This window comes from Diplotaxodon limnothrissa, linkage group LG23 (assembly GCF_057381915.1).
Source record: "Diplotaxodon limnothrissa isolate DT_005_m linkage group LG23, D_limnothrissa_male_GT1.1, whole genome shotgun sequence".
NCBI classification, from domain to species: domain Eukaryota; kingdom Metazoa; phylum Chordata; class Actinopteri; order Cichliformes; family Cichlidae; genus Diplotaxodon; species Diplotaxodon limnothrissa.
This window is the reverse complement of record NC_140617.1, coordinates 34404571-34426399: the sequence shown is the minus strand read 5'-3', so window position 1 is coordinate 34426399 and position 21829 is coordinate 34404571. Positions and strand designations below refer to the sequence as shown.

The following is a 21829-nucleotide window of genomic DNA, read 5'->3' as shown; positions in this document are numbered from 1 at the left end:
CAGTGTGGGGGAACCCCTTCAGTATTGGTTGGAGTTTAATTTTCTTTAGAGGTTTCATAAATCGGTCCATCGATGGTGCTGATCTCATCTCAGTGTTGACTTCTAGTGGCTGTAATAAAACAGATGGTCTGATATTTTTTTCTCTGAAATATTGAAAGGGTTGAAGAATTAGGGCCAAACTTTCCGACTAAGAGCACATTAGTCTGGTTTGAATTTCCTTGTGCTGTCTGTGTAACAGTGTCATGAGTTTAAATCACTGAAGGATCAGTGCTGTACATCACCTGAAAGTGCATTTCCTGTCAGTATGGATCTACAGAGCCTCACGGCCATCAGTTACTATAAGTGTAGGGTTTAAAAACATCACTCATGTGAACTTGTGACTCTACAGGCCTCAGTAATGACTATAAACCTACTTATCTTTATTAATATGTCCTCAGAAGTCCTCATGCAGTTTACAGGCTATATATGAAAGTGTCACTGCTGCAGTCATTCATTCCTAAAACCTGCATCTTCCATGTTTGTTGGCTTGGTCCCCAACCATGTGTTCATTTATAACTTACATCCACAAACACACACAACATAATACAAACTTAATACATTTGACTTCAAATGATTTTTACTGCCCTTTCTTTTAATCCTGCTGTTTGTTTGCTTTCTAATGCACCACTGAATGTGCTATATAAATAACACTTGCATTTCTCCATCATTGCATTGTTTATTTGATTATACCTCTTCTTTGCCTTGCGGTGAAAGAATGAACATAACAACATTCCTCCCTTTCCGTGTTCCCTTTCTCTGCAATCAGTGTAAGCCGGTGCCGTGGCTGAGCATCGCCGACTTCAAGCAATAACAAAAGAAAACCCCTGTGTGCGATTTGATCTCTCTCCATGTCTGTGCTTAGCACTTGAAAGAGACATGTGGGCGTGAGAGACTTACAATGTGAGACGACTTACAGTGTCTGTGCTCTGTGTTAAGATTTGCATGTGCTGACTGTGCCACCCACCTCCTTCTGCGTAGACATGCAGTGGACAGTGGACAACAATGATGGCAGTCAGGATTCTTTCATGGAAACAGGCTGGCACAGTCAGAGTCTCTTTGACAAAAAGTGTAACAGCATATTTAGCACTCTGGTAACAGGTCATACTGCTCTTCTTGATTAATAGAAAAAAAATCCATGGACACAATACAGGGTACCCTGTAAACATACATTATGTTTGCACATTGTGCAGCATATGCAGTTTCTACATATTTTGGTAAACTGGCACCATTACAATTGGGATCAAATTGCCTGTTAGCAACTCTTTTTGTAATGCTCCTGGCCCTGTTGAATGAGCTCACTGACTCACCCAAAAGCAGACAAAAGGGCAACAGGCTGCCAGTAATTTCAAAGATTGTGTATTTAAACAGAAGGTCTTATACAAACGTGCTTGGAAAAACAAAAAACTTGAAGAAATCTAAAAGAGAAGTAGAGCTACCAAAAGGTGCAAGCCAGAATTAAACAAAGTGGAGACAAAAGGAATGGGAAACAGACCAAGACTGAGGAAACTGAGACACACTAAATACACACCATAGACCGAGAGAGGCAATAAAAACAGGTGAACTCACTCAAACACTGATGAGGGTGGAAAAAGAACAAAAGAGGAAGGCAAAAGTAAAAAAACCACAAGAAGAACTAATCAAGAACTAACAAGACTAAAAGGGTGAACCAAGTAAAGTCAACAGATAAAACAGATAAAAGAGTAGGGGAAAAACCATCAAAGAAACAAAACGAGAAAAAACAGGACTTCTAACTAAAAGTGTAGTTTGTTACAAAAACCATGACATACACAAAATTAAGGATGCAGGAAGATGTTCTACAGTTATAATGTGAGTCTGACAGTATTAGCGATGGGCCAAATCAACAAGCTGCACTGCAGTTTTTACAAAGCAACGCACATTTCTTACACTGCGGTATTTTTGCACACCCCACGGGAGAGGAGTACCTTATAGTCTGAATGCCCCCACTCGTGCTAAGCCAAAGTATTCAAATAATCATTGCATATTTAGGATAATAATTTCACTATTCATATAGTTTTCGAGGGTCATAAAAAATCAAGTTCAAGTATTAAAAGGAAGATTACATTTTGCTAGAGGAGCTTTGCATGATGAGTATTCTTTCAAATATCCGCTTTATCTTATACCTTTGGCCCTGAAGTAAGTAATGAAGTATTCTGATTCTGACTGTAATTAAGCTCAGTGTTCATGATTCAACAATAAGAAGGAAAGTGGGCAGACTGGGCATCCATGGGAGGGTTCTAAGGAGAAAACCACTGCTGACTTAAAAGAACACAAGAAAAAAGACAAAACCTTAATGATCCCTACAACTTTCGGGAAATTGTTCTGTGGATTGACGAGACAAAAGCTGGATGGTTTGGAAGGTTTCTGTCCAAGGCCAAGTCAAAGACCGGACTTATGCTTCTCCACGGCCTTCAACTGGCCTTTAATGCTCGACTTCTGCAAAGATGAGTGGGCCAAAATTCCTCCACAACGATGTGAAGGACTCATGTTGCAGTTATTGCGGTAAAGGGTGGCAAAACTAGCTATTAGGTTTAGAAGGCAAGTACTTTTTCACACAGCAACAGTCAACTCAAGGTGCTTTATACTGTTAGGCAAAGACCCTACAATAATATTTAAAAAATGCATTTTGTACTTACTCAGAATATCTTTGTCTAGAGTTAAAATTTGTTTGATGATCTGACAAATATACCAAGAAACTAGGAAATCAAGGAGGGGAAAATACTTTTTACTGCACTGGGTTTACTGATTTGGTTGGACTAATGATTGCCTGATTATCAAGGGGCAGCTTTGTTATCCCTTCAGGTTTCATGCAAGTGAAGCAGCAATCAAAAGGTTACCCGTCTTGCAAAGAACTGAAATACTGTTTTTTCTACAGCTCATGGAACAGAAAAGGCATTCAGACGTCTTTTTGTGCAGCTGATGTTCTCTTTGTTGTTGAATATCTTTGCCAGTCAGCTCCTTTGTTCTGGTGGCGCAGGAATAAGATACAGCTCCTCCCTGCTCCCATCAGATCCACATCAAATCCAACACCAACTATCCTTGCTGTTTCCCCTTTTTTTTTCTCTGGGGGTTTCAATCCTTGCGTTTTTCACTCAATATATACTTACATCCTTAATCTTTTACCTTTGATAAGATAGAAAAGCTTATCACAATAGAAAGGAACACAGTTTTGGTTTTTTTTAATCACAGGTTTGCAGGAAAAGCCTGCACCAAAGGATGAAGGGAAACAGTTTCTGACCACCACTCAAAAGCTTAGTATTGTTCCTGTAAATTGAGTTGCACCGTGCTCACAGGAGAATGCAGAATGACTTCCTCCCATGAGTGATAACGTAAAGCCCTGGTTTAGGCAGGATATGTTCTTCCGTCCTGGAGGAACAATGAATGGGGATTAATATGCTGCGTGACAAAGAAATGGAGGATTGAGGTTGCTGCCTCTCATAGCAACAGAGGTTCAGCGCAGGGAATTTATTCCTGCTTGTGACACACAGGTATGTGCGTGTGCTTTTTGCCTCATCTGGACTCACAATTCGAGCACAGACACACAACAAGTTATTTCATTCCCCCTCAGCTGATTATTGCAAATTCAACTTGGCCTTGGTTTGTGTCTGTGGGAGTAAGGACGGACCCGACCACATAGTTCACACTTTTGACACACTTTTTTCCCCCAGTTGCAGCTTATCAGCTGCCAGCCACACATACACACAACAACAACAACAAACTCATCATGTCCCAGCACGTTGAATATGGGAGGCCTCCCTCCCACCCCCACGTGGGGGTCGCCTCCCTTTCTTTGTTGTGTTATAGGGTCTACCTTACAATTTAAGGCACCTTGAGGCAACTGTTGTTGTGATTAGGCATTGTATAAATAAAGTTGAAATGAATTGTAAACTCTAAACATCCACCAGGTCTCTGGTGACCTGGGTTAGGCTTTGTGGTAAAGTTTGAGTTTAGCTGATTTTCACTCGTTACAAGACTTAATTGAAATGTAACATCCTTTAGCCTTTTTTGCTGTTTCCCATGTGTCTAAAACAAAATGTGACCATAACCTGGATTTTAACACCAGCTATTTAAAACTCATACCAAAAACCTGTTAGACTTGTAAAGGTCCTTTCATTCCTAAGCTAAAGTTCTTGCTTACATTGGAATGCAGTCTGGGTAGCGATGTCACTCTCCAGGCAGTGAAGATGGCATCACTGGTAACATTGTTATCACATAAATTATGCTCTGTATGCTTCACGTCTAAAGTGCATAGTGCATTCACATTTCTAAAAGGGTGCTTAAAGCTAGGGCTGAACGATATATCGCATTTGCGATAATATCGCGACATGATCAAGTGCAATTTTCTAACCGCAAAGGCTGCGATTATACTCTGGACATGTCCAAATTCATGGGCTGCATCCTCCTGAGGCCGCATTTGTAGACCGATTACGTCACAGCGACGCGCCGAAGGCTGTCCAAATTCGTAGACTCCTCCGAATGTAGCCGACAAATGCGTCCTCCTTTTCCCCGAATTTGAAGGATGGGTCGGGTGTGTCCTTCGTGGCCTACCATATCCCAGAATTCATAGCGCGGCCCAGCCAAACTCCAGTTTCCAACAATGGCGGCCGCTACTAAGTTTTAAAATTACTCGTACTAATCTTTCTGGGTCACAAAATAAACTTTTAACATATTTTCAGGCGAGAAAGTAGTTGTGTAAACATCAAATATCTGCTCGGTTTATCAAGATATCCCATATTTGCAAAAGTGCTTCGACGTTTTCGGAGGCGTCTGCTACCCACCAGCTCGATAGCTAGCCGGGAGCTCGAGGGTTACTGATGCGGCCGAGAACGGCACAACTCCCGGCACATCATTTTCAGATCACCGCGGAGTTTCGCTGCTCGGGTTAAACGTAATATATAAGTCACTTAGACAACCTAAAAATGTTATTGTTGGGCTTTTTTCAGTGTTTTGTTTGTTCGTGAGTAAATCGGTTTGGCTGAGATTAAAGTTATTAGATTAGATAAAATAAAACTTTATTAATCCCCCGGGTGGGTTCCTCCTTGGTTTTCACACAGCTGACTAAACGTCAAACAGAAAACTTATTAAACAGAAGTATGAGACAGTCGAGAATTTACACCAGTGTCTGGTTATATTTTAGATAGCAAGAAGCAGACGGCCGAGTTTATTAAACTCCACCGAGACAGCGGTGACGCTAATCAGAAGGCTAGACCGTCCAATTTCACGCCTTTAAATTTTAAAGGCGTGTTTGTGTGTGTGTTTATACAATTGCTATTATGTTTGCACTTTATGTGTAATGTTACTGACTGCAGAGATCAGTAAGATGTGTGTATTTTTTATTTATTAGTTTTATTTATTTAATATTATTTTTTAATTGAATGACTGTCTAGTAGTTCACAGATGTCGAAAAACTGAGTGTGGTAAAGCCACTGATTTTTTTTATGTATATTTCTGCAATCTGCACATTGTACTGACTTTCATTTTAATGTTTACACCAGGGTTCCTTGTCAGCACTTTATGCTCAGATGTTTGTAAGCTAAAAATAAACTATTGTGTATGTTCAAATATACTGTTGTGATTGAAGAAGTTAAATAAAAATGTCAGTCATCAATTCATGCATCACCTCATGTCATCATAACAGAGGTCTGTCTTCCAGGAAAGAACAGTTTAAAATTAATGTAATATAGTATTGGCCATCCTATATGATGTATTGCTTGTCTTTGTTTAATAATACAGAAGACAAAGACCTTAAAAAATAATCGCATATCGCATCGCAATCGCAATATTGGGGCAAAAAATCGCAATTAGATTATTTTCCATAATCGTTCAGCCCTACTTAAAGCCCACAAGTTAAATTGGCTTTCTAGTCTGACTGATATCCAGATAGCAGAGACTTTAAACCTAATCTGGGCGATGTTTGGCACTTAGTTACAGCATTGAAAAGTATCCTGTTGGATCTGTGGCTGAACTGTTGCCATCAGTCAGTTTTGGTCCAGAGAAAACAGGGCCACATTGCTACTGTTGATGGAGCAGCCTGACATTTATTTGACTTTGAACTAGGAGGCTCTTGTATTGCAAGGGTGTGTTCTTTCACATACTTTTCTCCTCTGTAAATAGTCACGGCTGCTTATGACATGTTTAAACAAACAATTTGTTTGTTAGTGTTAACTAAAAGATGAGCAAATATTAGACTTAAATGTATGTGCTTAGTACTGCTCTATTTCCAAAATGTGCCATTAGTACATAGACATGTTTCTTGTCAACAGGTTGATATTTGTTATACTGAGTAAAAGTGATGGCACATTTTGTGAGATATTCCAAGGGGATGGGTTATGTCATAAAAATAATTCAGGTAATATTCTCTTTCTCATGTTTTCCTCTTGTGGACACAGGGGATCCAATTAAGCAGCACAATACAAAATGTTAAATGCAATTTTAACATGATGTAGAGCAATTTTGCCAGGTGTGCCACTTAAAAGTCAGGAGTAAAGCATGTTTTCAGTCAAATGAATGAACAAATATGTCTGCCTTCTTTTTCACTTTATGCTTTTAGTTCAGTTCAGATGTTTTTCGGTATCTCAGGGTGGCACCCGGAGAACCTTGTGGAGAGTCCAAACTGAAGGATAACCAAATGATTTATCTATTGAGAAGTACGAACGTAGAATGTAAATTTTGCAACAATGTGTCTCTTTGTGTATAAGAAGTGAGTCGACTGGCTTTGCAAATGTTTTCTTAGTCTCATTTATTTTCTCTTCCAGGAGTCTCCGTCAGCATCTCCACCTTCAGCCTGGTGGCCATTGCTATCGAAAGATACAGTGCCATCTGTAACCCACTGAAATCCCGTGCATGGCAGACCCGATCTCACGCCTATCGCGTCATCGCTGCTACCTGGGTGGTGTCATTGTTAATCATGGTGCCCTATCCGGTGTTTAGCACTCTCAAGTCTTTCCCAAGGCATAATGGTACTGTGGGCCGCATGTGCCGCTTGGACTGGCCCAATCCACAATCTGAGCAGGCCTGGTAAGTGCTTATTAACATGTTATGTTAAACTATTTGCCGCCAGAGAAAGAAATATAAAAGATAGGTGAAAAAAAGCATGGTCTGTAATCAGTTTATCAGACATATCTTTATGTAAAGAAAAAAATATCTGTGTGGGCTGGATGACTAGTTTGGAAATGATGACTGCCAGCTATTTTAAAGCAATAATATCTACCATTCTCAATAGATAAACTCTTGCCAGCGTCTGTGAAAAGCAAGACTTCACATGCATTACAATTATTTGGTGTGATGTCTTCACAACCTTGACAGGGATAAGTGAGTAAAATATGAATGCAATGGAAATGGAATACAGTTTCCATGGCTTTGCTTCCAAAAGTGTGGAAATTCTTGGATTCTCACTTACATTAAGTGGAATGTCATTTGTGACCAAGAAGAAGTAACTAAAAGTTTCTTTTACTGAAAACGCTGCGTCCAGATAAGCAGAATCAACTTTTTGGGAATCAAGTTTTCGACTATAAATTGATGACATTTCAATACAATTTTCCTGTCAACTACAAATCCATCTCCTGTCAGTATAATCTGGTCAACTATAGATCAAAGTCTTTTCAGTAGCTAATTATAACAGGACAACTTTGAATCAATATTTTTCCTATGGCATTACTATTACACTGTCAGGTTTCATCAATATTTTAACTTTGATTTGATATTTATTTAGCATTGAGATTTCAATCTTGACCATAATGATGATTTGGATGAAAAAAACAACATTAATTTAATGTGATTTTGCTATTTGGGCAGAACCGTATTAGATTACTAAAACCGTGATTTTTTTGCGAGAATGTCTCACGACCGTGACGTAAGTGAGTGCGCCGTTAGTGACAACAGCTGTGTGCAGATCAACAGTGGATCATATATCGATTGTGAGAGAGAGTATGAGCGTGCAGCGTTTAAAGCGTGGAAGTACTGACCTTACTTTGAGTTTGATTCCATAAAAAGTGACAAAAACATTAGCGTCCATCGTGCGTGGGAAGAAAACTTCTTTTTACTGCGAAAATAACCCCTAAACTTCCAAGCAAGCACCGAGTGCACTATGACATAATGGGAAATTCACAAAGAAACTCGTGGATTCTTCAACTGACCGCGGCACACCTGCACCAGGGTAAACCTCCGCCTACCGCAGTCCTGCTTTACAGGTGAAAATAGAGCAACAGGACCGCTGAGTCTTTGACTTTATTTATTTTCTGCTGTGTTTTACTTGCATCTATTTGAAAGAGTGAGTGTAAACACAAAAAATATTTTATTTTATGTGCTGGAATGTGCAGAAAATAGGTTTAAATGTTAAACTAATTTATTCAAGTCGGAGAATGTTGCATATAATTAAATTTTTGCTTGATGCATAAAGTTGAAAGATTAAAGCTGATAAAACAAGTTTTAAAAAGAGACTTTTCCATTTGATTACATTTTTGTATGATGGATTATGCAGAAAACGTAGAATTGGGCTGAAAGATCTATCACTTTATCACCTCTTCAGGTTGTAAATCGTGTTTTTAAAAAGTAACTAAGTAACTAAGTAATTAATTACTTTTGAAAATAAGTAATCAGTAAAGTAACGGGATTACTTTTTTGTGGAAGTAATCAGTAATTAGTTACTGATTACTTTTTTCAAGTAACTTGACCAACACTGCTCGAGACACATTTCTATTATAAACTCCTGTTTTCTATCTTCAAACAATTCTTCTCCTATGAGCAAAGCCAGTGTTGTGCATAGTACATTTCTATGGTGCCAAGAAAGTACAGTGTTACATTTTTTGAACTTTTTTTTACAATTTAATCGCTTTTTGAAAAGTCCCCCTAGCTTGCTAACTGGATTGTTTGTTTGTTTTTAGCTTGTTTGCAAATCTGACAGTACTTTAGCATTATTGTTAAAAACCGTCAGGTCTAACTGTCTTTAAACATTTCTTCTTTCAAGCTGCAAGTGTTAATTTTAAAATGAAGTCAAACTTGACACGATAACTTTGTACAAATCTACTTTAACCCTTTGAACAGATTCACAGAATGTGAGGGTGCTTAAAATGAAATTAATTTGGTGATCAGTTTCACAGTTATAAATGCTGCTGTGTCCAAGCGTTTGGTGGATTTTCTCTTTGGCCAGAAAGAAATGTGAGAGGGATGAAAAAAGAGAAGGCTCTTAAATTCTTGTCATTTTAGAAATGAGCCCCCGGGCTGAAGTTGCTAAGGTGGCTATGGAGTGGGTGTTTGAAAAATGAATGAAATCAGTAGGTGAAAGTTTTATAAGACAAAATTAGTGAGCAGGCAGTTCCTGTTGAGAGCCAATATGAGATGGATCACTTTTGTAGCTTAGCAGGGGTTATACCAATAAATGGAGGCACTAGGAAAAAAAGGAAATAACTACATTATTACACAAATATTCTGCAGATAATGTGTCTACCCTCAGTGTGATCATTTCACTGTCTTTTTAAATTAATGCAATAATTTCTTCTTTCCCTACTCTTTGCTTAGAAAGAGGGAAGAGCAAATCTTATGAGAAGGTCAAGAGAGAACCGATTATTGCCGTTACAGTCTGGATTGCTCCACGTTAGGAAATTCATCTATTCATCTATAGCTCTCTAAAGGCCAGTAAAACCAGCTTTCTTGTTCAAAAGCTCCCCCTAATAGATGGATACCACCTCAGAGAAGACACGTTAAATCCTCTTGGGATATACTACTCAGGGATTTTTATAGATCTGTCTGTGAAAACTTTGGATTCTGTACGATGGTGCAATTAAAGTGAAGAAGAAGATGAACATGGCCAGAACTTGTACATCTCTTTTTCTCTCTTTTTGACAGCCTTTTGTGGTGGAACACTGACGAATTCTCTTTTCTCTGACTGTCTATCAAGCTCTTAAGCTTCACTGAGAAAGATGAGGCAGTGGGAGAGCAGTTAATTAGCCTGTTCAGTGAGGAGGTGGAGGAGGAAGGAGAAGACAATCAAGACTCAGATGTCAAAAGTTTCCATGTCACAGAGTACAAGCGCATTTCAACTTTTAATTCCTTGTCAGGGGTTAAAGCTTCCTAAGAGATAACACAATCTAGCTTTCGCTAGATGAAATGGACACCTAATCACCGAAGCAGCCATTTTTAGGTTGAGATCCATAAAAGAGCCATAAAGTGGTTAAAAGTCAAAGTCAAGCAAAGTATATATTTGCACTTACACATCATGTTCACTGACAAAGTTGCAAAAAGTACTCTGAAACGATGACTAATCTTATTCATTATTCACTCCACGTTTTGATCTGAGCAGATAACATTTTGCATTAAAAAGGAAACTGTATGGTTCTAACATTATGAATGGAGTGTCTTTGACTCTGTCGATTTTTCATTATCAGCGTTGGACCTTTATTTAGACCTAAAATACATCTAAATCGTATCTAAATTACAGCTGATCAACTATTCAGATCAGAGCTCTGATTTTCAGTAGATAAACGAGTGCAAGATTTGGGTCTAAAACAGAAGCCTATGTTAGTGTTGCACATCTGCATTCCTTTTAATAGCTATCTGTAGGTGACTTAGGTGATTGGTAAATGGACTGGTTCTCACATTACATTACTTTTCTACTCTACTAGAGCACTCAAAGCATGTTATTCATAAAGGCACTCTTTTCTATGCCTAAGTGCTTTCTATCTAACATTCAATGCAACTGCAAAAAAACTTGTTGTTCTGTTGTTGGCCTTTCAATTTAGCTCTTGCCGCAGCCAGAATAAAAGTCACGAAAGAACAGATTTTCTCTATCGTGAAACTGTATTAATAATAATGACAGCTCTTCACTATAGCCAGTGTAATATGTTGATCGTTATTATCATTTTGCACTTCTTCCTCATGAAGGTGTGCGCTGTCACTCCCTTTCCTGTTCAAGCACTTCTTCAACCAGTTAGCATTCTACCAACGCAAAACATTATCAATGGCAGATTAAGTTCTGCACACAGGCATCACTCTGGGAGCCAAAAACTACATAGACTAATGTGGTACCATAAATTCTGCTGGAGGCTTCACCATGGGACTTCCTACTCAGTGAAACTATGGTGGATTTCTTTTTATGTACAATCTCTGCTTCTATCTCAGACTTAATAAAGCAAAGCATAGCTGGATTTTACAATTTTATTTAAAGATGACTCTTGCAATTAATTTGTTAATTCTTCTTTTTGTTTGTTTTAGTAGTTTTCAGATGCATAACCATACAGCTAAAATCCACAACCTTAGAGACAATTTGAAGATGTATTAAGTTCTCGACCTTATCGTCCAACTAAAATCTGAGATATAAATAAAGCTGAACAAATATCCTTTGTAGCCATTTGAAGAGTTTTGAAGAGCCCCCTTTTGATCTTAACATAAACTACTGCTGGAAAGCTTGGGATCATTCTCAGATGTCCTCATTTTTGAAAGAAAAGCATATTTTTTTTCTCTAATTTAAAATTAAATTGACCAAAATTGTTGTGAATGGAAAATAATGATTATGACACAGTGGAACAGTTGTTCGCACTGTTGCCTCACAGCAAGGGTTTGAATCTGCCAGCTGGCCGGGCCTTTCTGTGTGGAGCGTCCATGCTCTCCCTGCGCTTCCATGGGTTTTCTCCGTGTGCTTCCTCCCACAATCCAAAGACATCCATGTAACTGCTACATCAGCTGTAATGGTTTCTTTGTGTCTGTGTTGGCCCTGTGATGGACTAGCAACCTGACTGGGACATACCCTGGGTCTTGCCCAGAGACAGCTGGGACACGCTCCAGCCACCCCCAACAACCCTGGATTGAGTGAGTGGCTAAGAAAACAGACAGATGTAATCAATCATTATAAAATCATTAATGGTTTAATGACTGAATGGTTTAATCTGTGTAGGCCTAGAAACAGCCATCACTCCTTTTTTTCAGTGACACATTGGGTTCCCTAATGCTATTTGATCACGTGAAAGACCAAATTGATCATGATTGCACAACTGAAAACTGTTGTGCTAATTAAAAAGCAATAAATTTGGCTTGTTAAGTTTTCTGGAGCATCAGCCTCTGTGGGTTCGATTATAGTATATAAATGGGCAAAAATAAAGAGCCGTGAGATATGCTAAGTATTTTTGAAGAATATTCCCAAAGGGAAAACTGCCAAAAACAACCCTCAAGATGGTAATGATACCAGACATTTTTAGTGACTCTAACCTTTAAAACACTGCAAACTGTAAAGCACTCTTTGACTCTTGTCTGTGAAGTGCTATATGACTAAATATTGTGTGCTTACTTGAAAGGATTCATGCACTCAAAACAGTAATCATCATCAGCCTCATCATCGGTGCTGTGCCTGTAGATAATCTGTCTGCAGCAGGTGTCTTTTGCCTAACACAGCATATTTCACTGTAACTGATGGTGAAGAAAATCCGTACGCCATGTTATGAGTAAAAATCTGGGACTTCAGGACTTCAGCATTCTGGGGTAAGGCCAGTCTAAAGCGTCAGCTCACTGATCACATTGGCCTACATGGGCGAGAATGCGTTTGAGGGAAAATGTTTGCTTTTAAACTATATTTTGCATCATTCACAAATATTAAATTAGCTTGACAATCCTTGATCATTTATGACTGTGTGCTGCATTGTAAATGCAACATTTAAACATTTCAAAAGGGCTCTTTGTTTCATTGTAAATCTGTTTTAGGATTTACTGCCAGGGTCTATTGGCCCAAATAACTCTACAGTTTATCTGTTTTGTTTTTTTAAAAATTGCCTCTAATTTCCTTCCCTGGAATCCAACTGAATGAGTCATTAATGCAAGCTGTTATTATGACCTCCATCCATCAAACCATCCAACCAATTCCTCAACTGCTTGAAACCTTTCCCAGCTGTCATTAGGCAAGAGATAGGGCACACGGGTCACCAGAGTGACCTGCAGTTACATTTTAGGAAAATGGTTTCTATTAATATTGAATTGCCTCGGTTATTGTCATTATAACATCAGAGTTTTTGGTTTCAAAACGCCACGCAGAGCAAATAAAAAGTTGAACCCTGAAACATGTAGGTTAGAATCTTCCTTTATAGAGTCAGTTGTTTAGTTTAGTTGGAGAACTTTTGACTCGACTACTTGCTGCTGTTACACGTGTTCGTTTCTGATAACCTTCAAGTTTTTGGCGCCGTGAACACCTGTAAACGATAAATGGCCTGCATTTGTATAGCGCTTTACTTAGTTCCTGTTGGGGGAAAACTCTGTAAAAGACCCAGGAGAAATAAAGACACAATGAGACAAGATCACTTTTTATGCTTTAACGTGCACACGGGTAAGCTGTTCAGAACAACTCACAACGTGTACAGAGGCTGGGCACTTTTTATAGGAAAGACAGTGAGAACAGGATAAGAAAATACAAAACAAATAAAATAAACAACTCCACATGTGGCGCTAGTCTCGTCAGCAGAGAGCTGGGAGAAGGCTGTGAGAGATAAAATAATCTAAAACAATATGTCCCAAAACAGTATGTCTTTGCTGAGAAAGTCTAAAAGATAATTCTAAACTAATCTAACCATAGACAAAAGGGCATGCTTGCACATTTAAAAGAAGGTAAAGAAACATAGAATCATTTTTCCTGTAACAGTTCCTAAGGACCCCAAAGTGCTTTACACTACATTCAGTCATTCACCCATTCACACACACATTCACACACTGGTGATAGCAAGCTACATTGTAGCCACAGCTGCCCTGTGGCGCACTGACAGAGGCGAGTGACACCTGTAGTCTGACTTAATCCAATCAGTGTTTTATTTTCTGAACACTGCTATGCTTTGCTCATTTACTTTCTGGTCTGAATAATAAAGCCTTTTACATTAAAAAAAAAGAGCCTCCTGCTTTGTGGCGACCCTCCAGCAGGTGCACTATTAGCTGAGTTAGTGCTTTCCAGCTCTGACTGAACAGGACTGGAAATTAAAAGTGCAAAAGAAATTTATGACATATGCACCATCATTTTCTTTGATGATTAATGCGAGCCAAACGCATCTTTCCTGCTTGATAATCATGTTGCTTTCAGGTGATGTGGGAAAAGAGGTAGCTATGAATATTCAACATGTTTTTTCCCTCTGCTTCAGCTCTACCCATCTGGGTTTTCCCTTTGAGGCAAAACAAGCGCAGATCCACTACTGCTGTTTTTAAATGCTGTTTCCACACTCCCGCGTGGTCACTTCCACACAGCTTTTGTCTAACAGATTTTCCACAGTATTAAACTGCCAGCTGATAGACGCCTTTATTTATTTTTTTATTTTTAATGAGAAGTGCTGAGTTCAGAGAGTTGCCCAAGCAGACATTAGAATATCAGACAATGAATGAAACATGGCCTCTTCCTGTGTGCTGTCGCTTTTATGTGCTGACTGATGCACCGCAGACACCGGCTGCATCTACTCAGCGCCGGTCCATTTATTTATTACCTTGCTTGTGCGTGCTCGTGTTTTGCTTTACTTGTACACGCCACCTTCTCCTCTCTCTCTAATACACACATTCGTTCATTCAATTCACTAATACAGTCTCTGGTTTTCCAGTCCCAGGTGGGAAAACTCAGCAGCTTTCAAACAAAGCTCCAGAGCGTCGAAGGACTTCCACAGAATATGTGCGGAGGGGTTTCCGTCAGATACTGTGACAGAGCTGACAGAGGCTCTAAGCCCTTTGAACCTTTTTGCACTACTCAGAAATTCCTCTGTCAACATTTTGCTCTGCTTTTTTCTTTTTTTTGCTCTACACTCAGTTCATAACTTTTTCTTTGATGTGCCACCAATCTAAGCACTGCAGAAAGCTGGGATTGGTATTCTTTGTCGTCTGTGAATAGAAAACATTCGTGTACCCAGTCTAAATCAGTTGAAAACATCCCCAATAATTAGATAATCTTTTAACTGTATTTGTAAATGTTATGTGCACATTTACATACAAACCGGACACTCTGGGTTTAATAGTTTACAGCCTTTTTTATCAGCAGCATAAGAGCCACACAGAAAGTTCTAATATTTAACTCTCGCACATTGGTTTAAAGTGGAACACAATTAAAATCATTGGCGTTATTCAGTGGTTTGAGTGGAGATTCTTGCTATTGATCTCAAATGACCAAGTTATCTAACTGCAGCAAACAGCTGATGTGTACTAAATGCTCATTTACAACTACACGCTTCTACCTGGACAGCATTAGTAGCTTATTTATCTAATTTTCATTCGACTCATCAACGGTCTGATTCAAGCTGTTTAAGGTCACTTTACCCTTCACTTAAGACAGCTTTCCAGCTAGTTTGTGTTTAGCAGTTCTGGGGTACTGAGTATTAGACATGATTGAGACATAAGTGTGTTTGGGACTTTTTAATCCCATTGCAATTATAAACAAGTGTTAAACTGGGCTGAAATGATCCAGAATGGCATTCTGGCCCCTTCAATTAGTGAGCAATAGAATCTTGTAGACAGGTTAATAATGCGAATGACTGTCAAATGGACCAGTTCTTACTTGTGCTGCAGACTCTTGTTGCTTCCCGCGGCGGTATGGAAACACTTGCAGTAATAAGAAAATATTGTTAGCCCACGGGCTGCTTACATCTTCAGTGCATTCATTTGGCCTTCTCTTCCTAGTGATGCGTTTATGGTGCAGATGTAAAAAAAACAACGTTTAAGTCATGCTATGATACTCAGCATCCAGATAGGAGCTACTGAAGACAAGCAAGCATAAATGGATTTTTTTTAGGTGCCAAGTCCTTTCCACTGGAACTTTTCAAACAGCTTGACAAACATGACCAAACACACAAACTGTGTCGGTGCAGTTTGTTGCACAGCGTGCCTGCTAGCGAATGTTGAGTTTCCCACTCTTAGTGTTGCGCACAGGAGAGGAAGATGAGAGGTTATTTTCAAAAGTTAGGACTGCACACCAAATCCATTGTTCTAATTCGTTTTAAAGTTTTTAAGTCAGATATTGAATCTATGCATGCTGTGCTGCTGAATTATGTTTTTGTGAAATGTTTTGCAGAACAAATTGAAGTAGGTCTAAACTCATTTTGTGATAATACTGTACTAGACAGTTTGGTGCTGATTAGATTCACTCACTAAATTCTACCTTTTATCCTTATAGTATCTACAGGTTGGATCTCATCTTTACAGCTACAGTACCTCTCAGAACAGGCTCTGCCGCGTATCCAGGGCTAACACACAGACAACCATTCACACTCACATTCACACCTATGGGCAATTTGGAGTTTCCAATAAACTTATCCCCACTAACTGCATGTCTTTGGACTGTGGGAGGAAGCCCCGGCCGGAGAGTGGAATTGAACTCTTGTTGCTGTGAGGCAAACCACTGTGGCACTGTGCTCAATTTAACCCCGAATTATGTATATGTTGTTGTTTGAATATGGTAGTTGAAACAGTGTGAAAAAGTAGTTGCAGCCTTTTATCACATTTAAATGTTTCAGATCATCAAATAAATTTAAATTCTAGACAAACATAGCCTGAGTAAATACAAAATTCAGTTTTTAAATTATGATTTCATTTATTAAGGAAAAAAAAAACTATCCAAACCAAACTGATCCGAGGTGGTAAAGTAATTAACTTCCTGTTTAAGTCATAAATTAACTGCTATTATCCACTATTTTTTTGAAACCTGAGAGATGAGATTCAGTTTCACTAGCCTCACCCAGGCCCGATTTCTATTTAAACAGGACCTGTCTGACAAAGCGAAATAGGCTAAAAATGTCAAAAAGCAACACGTCATGCCATAATCTAAAGAAACAACTGAAAAGCACGCCACTGATATCTAGTGAGGAAAGGGAAAGACATCTCTAAGGCTTTGTTGAGCCATTTCTAAGTCCTGTGAACCACAGTCAGAGCTTTAATCCAAAAAGTGAAAACAATTCAAACAGTGTTAACCTTCCCAGGAGTCGTCACCCTACCAAAATTACTCCAACTCCACGCTGATGACTTATCCAGGAGGTCACAAAAGAACTCAGAACAACATCCAGAGAACTACATGCCTCACTTGCCTTAGTTAGGGTCATGATTCAATAATACGAAAGAATCTGAGCAAAAATGGCATTCATGGGAGGGTTCTAAGAAGAAAAACACAGCTGACTGAAAAGAACTCAATCACATCTTTGAGGGGAAAAAACATCTGGGATACTCTGTGGACTGGTGAGACAAAAATTGAGCAGAACCAAAAATGAGCTTTTTGGGACGTATGCATCATTTGGCATAAAACTCACACCAACAGTCAGACATGGTGGTGGCAGTGTGCTAGTGGGCCGGGGCTGCTTTCTTCCTTCAGGACTTGATACAAATTAGTTATAATTGATGGAACCATGATTTGTGCTCTCTATCAGACAATGATATAAATGATTCTCCTGAAGGAGAATACCGAGCCATCAGTTCATGCCCTGAAGCTCAAGTGCACTTGTGCACCCACTTATACAGTGGGTCAATGATCTGAAATACATCAGCAATGGTGTGAATGGTTTGAAAAACAAAATGAAGGTTTTGGAGTGGCCTTGTCAAAGTCGGAGTCAAATCAGATTGAGATGCTTTGGAAATGATTTATATTTTAGTGTGGCTAATGTGCAAAAAACTAAGAAATAAAGAAGCAGGCAAATATCTTTTCACAGTGCTGAAGCTACAAAAAAAGACAGCTACCAAAAAGATTTAACTCAAATGTACTATATTTTATACCTGGCAGTATAGTGGTTGGCAATGTTTTAGACACCACCCATGGCCGTAAGAATGGATGGATAGTTTTATAACTTGTAATATTTGATATTTTTGCCTTTTACCTGTAGAAAATGTTGAGAAACTGAGAAATTTGTCTTTTGAACAAGTTTTTACTGGGTGAGAGGTGATCATAGTCTTTTTGTTAGCAAACATTTTTCTAAGTAAAGCAAAACTAAACATATAAAATACATTTTTATGCAGATGACATAGTCCTGCATGGACAGGATTCTTCAGCGCCAACTTATCAAACTAAGGATTGTATTTTTCCAGTGTTTTTCAGACATGTCTTAAGATCCTCAAACTTGTACTGATTGATGACAAAACAAAAACAGTACTTTCTACACTATGATCTTCTAATCTACATATGTTGGGATATTGACACTGTAAAAAGCATGGTGCAAAGCCCTGTTGTGTCATGCATCTCAAAAAGGTGTTTAAGGAAAGAATTTGTAGTAATTATTATGCCAGTTGGTCTTCATGTACAGTAAGTAAGTTAAAACTTCATACTGTTGTTCTGGTCTTCCAATAAGGCTGCGGCAAAAAACCCCAAAAAAACCCCCACTACTGGTGATATATACAAACGCTGCAGCATCAAGAGTATCACCAGAGGTAAACAGCTCAAAGAAAAACAGAGTGTAAAGGCGGGTTACACTGCAGGGTGCTGAGGGGGGTCATGGTCTGCAGAGAGGAGCTGCAGAACTGACCTGAGATGCTTCAGTACATTTTGCTAAGAAGCAAAGGGGGTAAAGATAACTGTTGGGAGGAGCATCTGTAGGGCCTTTAGCCCATCTCCTGGATGTGCATGGCAATACAGAGGCAAAGAGAAAAACAGTTACGCTCACAAGCAAATTTTTCAGCTGGATTTCTTCAGCTTTGAGGACTGATTTAGTTGCAAATCTGTGATTTTTACACCCCTTTTATTCCATTCTGGCTGTTTTCAGGTACGTGCTGCTGCTGCTCATTCTGTTCTTTATCCCGGGAGTGGTGATGAGTATAGCCTATGGTCTGATCTCCAGAGAGCTCTACCGGGGCATTCAGTTTGAGCTGGGCCAGAGCAAGGAGGCAACTGGTGAGATCCATTATACATTTAATCCAATTGTGAAAGGATTGTTGTTTGCATTGATTTAACTTGTAGTGAAGATGAAAAATCACTTTCTCCAGACCCAAATGGGGCTGCCATAAATTACATGTGGAAGGCAGGAAACAATCAGAAGGGCCAGTAAATGTTCCCCGACTATAAATGGCTAGTAAATATAAGACATATGCTATTGTGAAAATAAACATGTGCCTACTTGAGTTTTATTGTTATGCACTTAGATAGCACACTGTCATTTCCAGGCAACAGCAGCAAATAAATATTTCTACACATATACAAAGGGACATTTGTGTAATCTGCCTCAAGCAGAGAATGACATATTTTGTTGCTACCTGGAGGTTCTGCACCTGTTCCATCCAAAAATATACTCCACTGTCCTTGGAACCACTCGGGTTGTTGTCTTGCGGCTGATATTCTCCATTTAAACAGAAACAGAAAAAAATATATCTGATATAGCTGAAATACGGTCACTTTAGGTCAATTATAACTGCTGCTATAACTGTGTGTATCAGCAGCACCAGTTTCCATGGAGTCCAGTCTTGAGTGTGATTCATCAAGGTGGGGAACATGTGAAACAGAATTCAGTAGTGATGGTAATTTATTACTGAAATAAAATTAGAAAATAGATCGTAGCAAAATAAACTTCCATCCTTGCATGGAATTCCACATGGAGTTGAATCATTTAGAGTTGGGTTAGGGTTATTTTAAGCTACAGGATAATTATGCAATTTTCAGACACTAGCAGACGGTGCGTTGCAAATCAGGTTTTACATTTTGGTTGGCATCACAGTCATTTTGTTTAAATGTGTTTCATTCAGGTGTTCTAAAAAGATGAAAGCGTGTAAGAATGGAAATGAACCTTTCAAAGCCATTGCCACATTGTTTCCACTGTAGAAGTGTGAACAAACAGAAATGAAGGCTAAAGTGCTCCAAGCAATTTGTTATATTGTTACACTACTGAGAAATCTAATGTCATTAATGCTTAACTTTGGAAACGTTACACCCAAGAACTGCATGTGAAGTAAACCCAAACACACCTGCTAATCCATGATTAAGATCAGAGGAAAGCCTGGTTTCTGCCTGACATCTCTTCCTGTTAAAAGGGAGTTCTTCATCCCCGCCGTTGACTAGTTCTTGTTCACATGGGTTATACATACGGAGAGTGTTTGAGGGTAAGATTTAACAAAATAAGTATTTAAGATTAAGTTTAGAAATGTTATTTCATCCATCCATCCATCCATCCATCCATTCATCCATCCATCCATCCATCCATCCATCCATTTTCTTCCACTTATTCAATTCAGGGTTGCAGGGAGGGGTGGAGCCTATCCTAGCCACAATTTTATTCATTTTACAAATTACTTTGATTTTGATGATTATTTCGTTAAAGATCATGAGGTAGAATATATTTTTAGAACCTACTAATAAACAAATAGTGAAATTAGTTCTCCAAACTCTGGACATACTGAAGCTATGTGTCAAAATATCGGTATAGCTAAACAGCTAATGTTAACGTGTGCTGGCCAGGATAGCATTTATGATAACTGTTTAATACTTAAATGTTGTTCAAACGGGAGATTTATCGACCCCTGAAATTCCTCCTAAAGGGTTTGTTCAGTGTTATGAAATTTAACCACTTCAGTTGTTAGTGAGGGAAGGTGGGGTGTTTCTAACTGTCTGCAGCTGTGTCAGCTGCAGGAAGCCAAAATGTATTGTAATCATGTGTCACCTGTTTCTGTTAATGACACGTGATTTAAGGTGACTCAAACTTACGCTTTCCCCCTGTACTTCTACAGGCCAGAAAAATGGTGTAGACAGACCTTTGACAGGGCCGAATGACGATGATGATGGCTGCTACATCCAGGTATCCAAAAAGCCCTCCTCTTCTGTGGAGCTTCCCACCCTCTCTGCCTCATCTAGCACCGTGCAGGTCAAGACTGAGCGCGCCCGCAGCAACACCTCCGAGGCTAAGCTGCAGGCTAAGAGGCGCGTCATCCGCATGCTGATGGTGATCGTAGCACTCTTCTTCATCTGCTGGATGCCCTTGTTCACAGTCAATACCTGGAAAGCCTTTGACATGAAGTCTGTCACCAAAGCCCTCTCAGGAGCACCCATCTCTTTCATCCACCTCCTGTCCTACACGTCGGCCTGTGTCAACCCCATCATTTACTGCTTCATGAACACACGTTTTCGCAAGGCTCTGCTGTCCACTTTTGCCTGCTGCAGTCGCAACCGTCTGTGCCGCAAATGCTGTTGGTGCAGTGGGAGGGAAGGTGGGGAAGACGGCATCAACGCCACCTCCATGGGCACATCGATGGCGACCTCAATGTCCAAGTTCAGCTACACCACTGTAAGCACCACCGGCACCTGCTAAGCCTCGAGGAGGGCCGGGTGGTCGCATCAGTGGCTGTGGTTACAGTGTATGTGCCATCTGTTTTATTTTTTCCCTGTTTTTTTTTTTTAATCTTCTGTTTGTCACTCTTCATCTTATTATGGTGTGAGTCATGTGCTGAGTAATATCCATGCCCTTGCTTAGAGGTCTTTTTCAAAGGTCTTCTTTAAATTCTTCGTGCATGGTTGCAGAATGTGAAGTGGAGAAAATACTGTTTCTTTTTGGTGACATCCTTTTACTCCAGTTTAACTAGCAGCATCTGCTTTGTTGCATCCTGAAAAGAACATCAAGTGCCTGTGCTCTTTGTGTGGCTTTGTTTGTTCGCTAGCTGGGACGGACATTTTAGTGGGAAAACTATGTTGAAAATATAAATTCTGTGTACATATTATTCTGTCTTTAAGTTTATTTAAGGTGAACGTTTTGATGGAGACTGCTAAATAATGAAGACCGGCTAACCTACTGCGAATGGAAGGATTTCGGTTCCATTTTTGTTCATCTTCAGTCATTCAGGGCATCTTTTTCTGGTGCCAGTATTATTATTACTATTATTT

At 39.3% G+C, this 21829-nt stretch overlaps 1 protein-coding gene across 1 annotated transcript in view; it reads left to right on the top strand.

Annotated features, from left to right (window-relative positions):
• The window catches only part of LOC146608583 (cholecystokinin receptor-like), a 72734-nt gene extending 51474 nt beyond the window's left edge, over positions 1–21260 (top strand). The window contains exons 3-5 of the mRNA XM_085347716.1: positions 6813–7074; positions 18732–18859; positions 20683–21260. Of these exons, the coding sequence (XP_085203842.1) occupies positions 6813–7074; positions 18732–18859; positions 20683–21260 (968 nt within the window). The remainder of the gene's footprint in view (positions 1–6812; positions 7075–18731; positions 18860–20682) is intronic.
• Positions 21261–21829: the final 569 nt, after the last annotated feature.